General features: G+C 53.5%; 1 protein-coding gene across 1 annotated transcript; it reads left to right on the forward strand.

Moving 5' to 3' along the window:
* Nucleotides 1-5,545: 5,545 nt before the first annotated feature.
* LOC105064918 (pancreatic adenocarcinoma up-regulated factor-like) lies at nt 5,546-8,270 on the forward strand. The gene is made up of 4 exons (XM_010949954.3): nt 5,546-5,651; nt 5,741-5,822; nt 6,051-6,156; nt 7,274-8,270. Exons 1-4 carry the CDS (start codon nt 5,583-5,585, stop codon nt 7,617-7,619), a joined length of 603 nt encoding a protein of 200 aa, XP_010948256.3. The 5' UTR covers nt 5,546-5,582; the 3' UTR covers nt 7,620-8,270.
* The last annotated feature ends 239 nt before the right edge of the window (nt 8,271-8,509 follow it).

The following is an 8,509-nucleotide window of genomic DNA, read 5'->3' on the forward strand; positions in this document are numbered from 1 at the left end:
ATGGATGGACTTAGAGATTATCGTACTAAATGAGGTAAGTCAGAAAGACAATTATTATATGTTATCACTTACATATGGAATCTAAAGAATATGATACAAATGAATTTATTTATAAACAGAAACAGACAGACAGACATAGAAAACAAATGTATGGTTACCAAAGGGGAAAAGGGGAGGGGGAGGGATAAATTAGGAGTTTGGGATTAGCAGATACAAACTACTATATACAGAATAAACAACAGGGTCCTACTGTGCAGCACAGGGAGCTATTTTCAATACCTTCTAATAACCTATAATGAAAAAGAACATGAAAAAATAATATATACATACATAACTAAATCACTATGCTATACACTAGATACTAACACAACATTATAAATCAACGAAACTTCAATTAAAAAATTATTGGTTGTTTGCAGATTTGCCCTTTCCTGTGTCAATAATAAAAGCACAGGTGTTCAGAGGACACACGTGAGACCTGTGTGGACGGTGTATCCGCAGGTGCTTTGTAGAGACTTTTTCCCTTCATGCATCAGGGAGAAGCCACCGGGCTGGACTGGGGACGTCCCATCCCACCTTGGCAGCTGCTCCCTGATGCCAGAGGGCCAGTTCTGTTGCGTAATGAGTTCCTTGCCCCTGGCTTGCTGAAAGGGAAATTGGTTTCAGTCCTGAAGTCACTTCACCTCTTTCACGGTGCCCACCTTCTTGGGGCTGGTGGTTGTGAAGGGGGCCACGGCCCCTGCGTCTTGGTGCAGCAAAATCGAAGGTCAGAAATGGGACAGTGTTGAATGGAAGAATGACAGCACTGACCCCCAGTGTCACTGCTTAGACCAGGGTCAGGTAGGATAAGAGGAGGATTTAGAGGAGAGTGCGAAGAGGAGGAAGAGGAGGGGACACAGAGGTGGAGGAGGAGCAGACAGTGGCGCCAGCTCAGCGGTTGTAGTGCAGACGACATCACAAGCAAGGTCAGTGACACAGTCCATTCTTGTTTGAGTCTGGGGTCTTTCAAGTGCTCTGGAAATGTCGCCTTCAAATCCCCCGTTTGAGATCCATTTACTTTCAAGCCTCCTGAAATTCAAATCCCACCAGAAGGGTGAATCTAGACTCCAACACTCAGGGTCCACAGGGACCCCAATAAGAGGAAGGCCAATGGCTCCAGCGGGGTCGCCAGGTGGTGTCAAAGGTGCTTGAGTGACACTCAGCCCAGATCTCCCAGCCCAGTCTGTGGAGGTTGCACATGGGTGTAGACACCAGGTCTGTAAAGCTCAGCAAATCTAATTTCCAGCTTATAATCTTGACCTGCATCCGAGTACTACAGATGGAAGAGGCCAGCCTTCCCGTCAGTCCCTCTGAGAAGGGAGAGGGGTAAACCTGGGCACCAGGCCTTCTGGGGCCCATGGGCCTGTGTACCCTCTGCTGAGGCCACAGGTCCTGGGCAAGGAGGCTGGCCCTCTGGACCCCAGTGTATGGGGTGGGGACAGGGCCAGGAAGAGGTGAGCCTGGAGGGTGGCCAGAGTGGATGTCACCTGGCAGGAGGCTTCCTTGCCCACACAAAGAGACACAGAATGTACCATCCTGGACAAGGCACTTCCTGGGGATGCTGGGCTGTCCCAGGTGGTCATCTGCTGGCACATGTCCCAGACCAGGATGGGCACAGTCACCTCCTAGAGGACACCCACAAGGACAGAACCTCCGTGGTGGTCCCAACAGAGAAGTTGGACCCCTGAGCTGTCTAGAGAACTGTTCTGGGCAGACACTGGTGGGGAACTGTGATCCGCGCCCTCGGCCCAGCGGGGGAGGTCTGGTGAAGATCCATCCTGCTTAAGTCTCCCCGGGTGGACCCCAGCCCATGATGTTTCACAGGGTCCTTCACTGAGGGCAATGTGGGGAGTGGCAGGGCTGCCCAGGGAGTCCAGCTGCACCAGGGCAATGACCCCACTGGACACCCCTGCCCATGGTAGGAGAGGGGGAAAGGACCCTCCAAGCAGACACGGAGGCTGAGTGGATTGCAACAGAGAGGCTGTCCCACCTCCTTCAGCACAGTAGAGTCTGGGATCTAAAGACCTCAGACGGGCTGATGATCAATACGTCAGTCTCCAGGGGTGTTCCTGCTGTCCAGTCTTTCCTGGTATATCTGCCACCAGCGCGTGTGTCCCCCTGTTGGGCAGTGGCCCCCTCCCCTCTCCAGGAGACCCTCCGAGACCAGCAGGGGAGCAGCAGGGTGGGGTGCCTTCCGCAGGAACCCCGGCACATGGCCCAGCGGACGCACAGCAGGTCTGAGGGACGGTCTCACGTGCGGCTGCAACAGCCCCAGTGGCACCACAGCAGCCCCAGGGCCGCGGGGACAGCCACACCTCCCAGAGCCCTTGGTGGGGATGGCAACCACCGGAGCAGCAGTAGTGAGAACCACAACACAGCAACGAGTCAGCAACCACAAGGACCACGGCAGAAGCAGCAGCCGTGGCAGGAACACAAGGACCCGCCACAGCAGGAGTCAGCGCACCCGTGCAGCTTCCTACCTGCCCAGACCCGGGGCCTTCCGACCCGAGCTGCGTCTCAGGCCGGGGGGTAGAGACGCCCCTTCACTCTCCCTGACCTTGCCGTCCTGTTTAACAAAGCGCAGCTGTTCACAAACCACCAAATGAGTAGATAAAGAGCTAGGAGAGAACAGGCCAGAGGTGCTGGGGCCCAGGTGCTGGGAGTGAGGGGAGGAGCCCCGTGGCCGCCCTCCAGCCACCCCAGTCCCCGGAGGAGGCAGTAACGCCCCGGGCACCCAGCTGGGGAGGGTGAGGCATCCGCACCACGTGCCCCTTGAGCCCACCTCAGCTGACCGGTCCTTCCTGGGCACCTTGGTCCCCACAATCTTCCTGGCATCCCTGGAGTGGCTGCACAGCGTGGAGGGACCGCAGGTGGAAATGGGGCCCAGCCTCGCCATCAGATGTGTCCCCTTCTCTCAGTTTCTACTCCAGCACCTCCTAGGCACATGGACCCTTTGCTGGGACGTCCAGGGCTGGTCCTGACCTGGAGGCAGCTCATCCCTGGGGACCCTAGAACAAGACAGAACAGGGAGGCTGGGTCACTGTTCTGGTCCTACAGTCACTCTGTATGAGGAGGCCGGGGGAGAGCACGGCCATCTGAGGCCAGTCCCTCCTAGGGGCCAGTGGTCAGCGGACCTGGTCAGGCCGCCCCCGCCTGACACATGGAAGGCTTGTCATCCTGCAGGCGACTGGCCACCCGCTGTGTCTGGGAGACCTGGGGTATCTGCTCACTGCTAAGGGACAGCCAACTCTCTCCTCCCCGACCCACCCAGGGCACTTGACATCTCTATAGGGACTGGCTGACCCCTTCACTCCCTTCTTTCCAGATCACGAGGCAGCTCACAGACACCATGAATCCTTGAGTTTATGATACCACAAAAAAGATTTCACTTGTTATTTGTGGAGTAGGCTAAGGAAATAACTCATTATTCTGCAGATTGGTAATTAAGTATATAAAGTCAATCAATTATCAAGAACTTTTTGGTCTTTCTTATACTATATGAAATGTACCTCAGGATAATTAATTGAAAGAGGAAAAATTACTCTTTTGGAACCAATTCCAGCTAATAAAGAGAGGAGGAATGAGAGAATAACACCTTGTTGCAATGGAATGGATTAATATGAATTAATTGATCGTGGCAATGATTTCCAACAGCTGCTTCCATCACCATTAGACAAGTATGCACCATGCACCCCAATAGAAGACACACCTCCAGCTCTGAAGGCTCCTGTCCAGAAAAATCAACCCCACTGCTGCCCCAACCCCTGCCGCCAGCACCATGGACAGGGCTGGATCAGTTCCAGGGAAGGGAATAGGGATCCACTGGGGATCCTGACTTTGTGCGTGAAATGCCAGATTTTTAGGTTTTCTGGGTCATAAAGTCTCTGTCCCAATAACCAGTTCTGTCTTTGCTCCCTGGATGCAGCCCCAGACAATATGTAAATGATGGCAATAAAATATTTACGGTCAATGACAATTGAATTTCAGAGTTTTTCTGTTGTAACAATTCTTCTTTTGAATTTTTTAATCATTTACAAATGTAGACAGGATTATCAGATCATAGGTTGTTCAAAAACAGTTGGAACTGGCCTGTAGGGCACAGTGTACTTACCCCTGGCCTAAGTACTTGATGTAAGGAATGGAGGGCCAGTAGACAGGGCTTTCCCCTGCCAACCCCAGACCCCACAGTGCTGCTCTCCCAATGAGGGCAGTGCCCCCAGCTCCTGGTGAGCCAGCACTTCCCAAGTGAGGCTGTGAACACACCAGGCCATGCTCTGCACCTCTGCTCCCTGTAACCAAATGGGGTGTTCTGGACACTCTGGTCCACACCCAGCCTGTCTCCTATGGCAACGCATCAGCACAACCTAGGGGATGCGTTCCTTTCTCCAGCCTGTGCATTTCTCCACCGCAGCGAGGACACCACCAGTCCTGTAACCTAGGGGACAAGTCTGCTGTTGCTAATCTTGGGAGATTTCAGAGGCTGCTCAAGAACCACCTGCACACCTGCCTGCAAGTTTAACCCTTCTAACCATCCAAGGTTCAGGTCCTTGGATGGAGAAGGTTCTTGGTGAATTCTCAGAGCACCCTGCAAAGAGCTTCTCTTGTTGTCTGCTTATAATACTTAGAAAAGTTCAATCACATGGAGGTGACTTGAGCTCCCCAAGGGCATGCCTAGAACAAAGGGACCCAGGATTCTGACCCAATCTGATCCAGCTCCACGCCCACAATCACATCCTTGGTTGATGATTGCGATGCTGTGGCTCTTCTCAATGGCCAGGGAGGCACTGCTGACAGCCTTAGCTCCATCCGGTCACAGAAAGCCTGGACGTGCCACACCAGCATGGCCCCAGGTGCTCTCTTAATGGGCCTAGAGAATCCCCCTCTCCCCATCTGCTGTGTCTCCTGTCAGCGCATCCTAGCTGCCAATCCATAATCCCATAGCCCTTTAATTTCAGTTCATCCTCAGCTACTTCAATTCCAGCACAAAGGAAACATCACAGATGTCTTCCAGTGACAGCCACGCAGAGCCAGCACCTGGGTTGTCTCCACCACCTGGCACCATGTGCACAGAATTGCATTGTCCACTCTGGCTCTCAGATGAGGGGAAAGCCCCAGGTACACAGGGCTCCACCCAGGCCTGAATAAGTCCCTGAACCAGGTTCTGCACAAGGTAAAAGCTCTGGGCTCCATGAAACTTCTGGGTACAGCAGACCTCAACTTCCCCCTGGGGTTGAAAAGTGTTTGGTCAAAGGTGGGAAGGGCTCTCATCAAAGCTCCCTGACCTCCAAGGTCAAGGTCAAGTCCAGGTATAGACAGAGTACAGGAGGCGACATACACAAGCCTGTCATGTCCCTTGTTGTTTGTGTAGGGCACGGGACCAAGAAAATAAATCCAGCACATCCGGGAGCCTCCTGCAGCGTGGCTCAGGGGACTCCCCCAGGAAGAGCCTACAACATCCAGCCCCTCCCTGTTCCCCTGGTGGCCCCTCTGCTCTTCCCTTCTGGACAGGGGCCCACAGGGCCCAGGAGGGTATAAAGGGCCAGATGGAAGGGGGGCCAGGCACCATAAGAATCCCCAGTGCCAGGACCAGACCACAAGACCCTCCAGGCCAGGTAAGGTGGTGCCCCTGTTATGGATGGAGCTCCTGGAGTTTGGCGAGGCCCCTCTCTGAGAGGCAGACGGCCTGTCCTCTTCTCTCCAGGGGCGCTTGACTCCCCAGCTAGAAACCATGCTGCTGTGGCTGACCCTCACCCTCCTGTGGAGCAGCACCTGCTGGGCAGATGGTAAGTCTGGCTGGATCGGACCTCCTGCAGTCCATCCCCCCTCCCTGGTAGTCACCCTCACCTCCCTCCATCCAGGGGTCTAATTCCAGCCCTTGTCACAGACTTAGTGTAATGACAGAACTATGCAAACTGTCCGGAGGGGGTGCATCTAACTTTGAAAGGAGATCATCAACAGGCCACTGTGTGTCTTTTATCTCTCTCTCCCACCTGGTTCATTCAACAACCTAGAGACGTTTGGTCCCGGAGGAGGCACATATTTCATGATCTCCAAAAACAATGAAGATGAATTAACTGGGATTCGGGTGTTTATAGGTCCTGTGGGACTAATCAAGAGGTGGGTAGAAAAGGCCCATGGAGCCACATCACCATGTCCCAACTCACGACAGAGTTTTGGGACTGGGCAGGGGGCTCAGAGCCTCTTCCTCCAACATCCTCACTGGGTTCCTGATGACTTTTTGAGGCTAGTTGATTCCTCAGAGTCCTGTGGACACCAGCCATCCCTTCCCTTTGTCCCTTTTCCTCTGCTGCTTCCTCTCCTGCACCCCAGCACCACTTCTTTCTCCCTTCACCTGCAATTCTGGCTGCTGCTTCCTGAAATGATGCTTCTCTTTTCATCCCAAATTCAACTCAACCAAAACTGGTCTCTCACTTTGAGAATGTCTCATGGAAAAAGCAGGGAGAAGTTCTGCTTTGGTTAGAGTCAAAGAGAAGAGGAAGTGAGGGTCAGAGTGGGCCACTGATTGAACACAAGTGTGTACAGGGAGCAAACTAGGGGTGATCCCCTAACATTGTAGGGGCTGCTTTGCTCAAGTCTGTGGTGGATCTTTGCTCTACACTTGTAGGTTCCCGAGGACCTGGGAAAGGGAATGGGACACAGCAGGAGGCACTAAAGAAGCAGAATGTGGGTGGGGTCAGGTGATGAGGTGAGGCTGTGAGATAGATATCAAGGTGGGGGAAGGTCACAGGCAGGTCAGCCCAGAAGGGTGGAGTGAGTGGAGCTCCCCCACATGAGTGTGGGAGTCCCCTGCTTCTCAGGCCTGCCACCTGGTCCAGTGGGAGTGACTGGGGCTCCAAAAGCCCAAGCTTGGCTCAGGGACAGCTCCCTGCTCTGAGCAATGAGAGCAGCTGGCACCTCCTGAGGGTCATGGTGACTGGGCACCTTGTGGAGCTCTCCTGCTCTCAGTGACTGCTCCATCCCAAACCACTCCCCCTTTGTAGATGAGGAAATGAGGCCTGGAGAGGCTGGGGAAAAAGCCCAAATCACTGAGGCTGAAAGAGACAGAGTAAGTGTTGAGAACCCATGTGCCTGTCTGAGGAACTCAAAGTCATGCACTCAGGGACTTACGCTGCAGGCACAGGGCTGACCTCCTGGCTGGTGCCTGGGTTTAGGGGACCTGGGAGTGGTGAGTCACCCTGGATTCTGGGCATTCAAAACTCCCCCTTCCTCCCAGCATCCAGGTAAGGTATGGCTCCTCCTGGAGTGAAAAATATGGAATCCCAGGTGGGAAGTCCTATGAACTCCTCCTGCAGCCAAGTGAACACATTACAAGAATCTTTGGGAGGTACAGGAAATTCATCCAGTGCCTGACCATGTACACCAGCCGAGGAAACAAGACCTCATTTGGAAAGGAAATTGGCAAGGGCTTCTTTGCCGCCGCCAGTCAGAACAGGAAGGTGCTCATTGGAGTCTATGGGCAGTACCGCCTCTATGGCCTCACGAGCATCGGCTTCCTGTGGGACTACCCTCGAGGGGGGATGACCTCTGCTCAACACAAGTCAGTCTCTTCCGAAGAATGAGTGTTCTTGGGTCCCTAGGGCTCAGGTACATGTGACCTTGTAGAGGCCACCTGGATGGTGATGAGTACTTGGCCTTAGGTATCTGAGTTGCAACCCTGAATCAGAATCCTCCAATAAATGAAGCTTCTGCTGGAACAGTGCATCCAGGCATGGTCCTTGAGTCTGGGATATGAACAGAGCCTTCTGAGCTTGTGGGGGGTGAGGCCTCTGGGGTGGAGCTCACTGAGCAGAGCTTCAGGATAAGGCAGGTGGTGGGTCTGATGTCTCAGTGATTCTGCCCAGGATAAAGGACTTGTCTGTGCAGTCCTTGGGTTGATCCCATAATCCATGAAGTTTTGGGGCTCCAAGCCCTACTCATTGCCTGCAGCCCATCCAGGTGGCCTCTGCTGCCCAGGCTCAATTCCAGGATTCTCTGAGTGTGCAAAAGGCTTCGAGGAAACCACTCATTCATTAATTCACCCATTCAGTCCCTCACAATACATTTGCCAAGACCTGGCCCACAATAGGCTTTCTGGACACTGGAGGAATGAAGAATGGTCCAGGTGTTCAGATGGAGGCATATCATGGGGAAAGGATGCAGAAGCAGATGGTACCAGTTGGTTGTGGCATCTGTGTTGATAGTGACAGATACGGGGCTTTGTTCATAGTCACCTGCCCTGAGGCAGGGTGGTGGGTGTGCTTCAGGTAAGCCTCCCTGGAGGAGGCAACGTCTGACCTAAGTCCTAAAGGCTGAGTGAGGACTGGCCAGATGGGCACAAGGGAGAGGGGCATTCCAGACCAAGAGATCAACACGGCAAAGGCCAGAGCTTGGAGTAGCTAAGGACAGCACTCCTAGAAGGGTGGCCATCTGTGATAGACCAAGGGAAAAATAAGAAGATCCCAGACCTGGC

Source organism: Camelus bactrianus, chromosome 18 (assembly GCF_048773025.1).
Source record: "Camelus bactrianus isolate YW-2024 breed Bactrian camel chromosome 18, ASM4877302v1, whole genome shotgun sequence".
Taxonomy (NCBI): Eukaryota; Metazoa; Chordata; class Mammalia; order Artiodactyla; family Camelidae; genus Camelus; species Camelus bactrianus.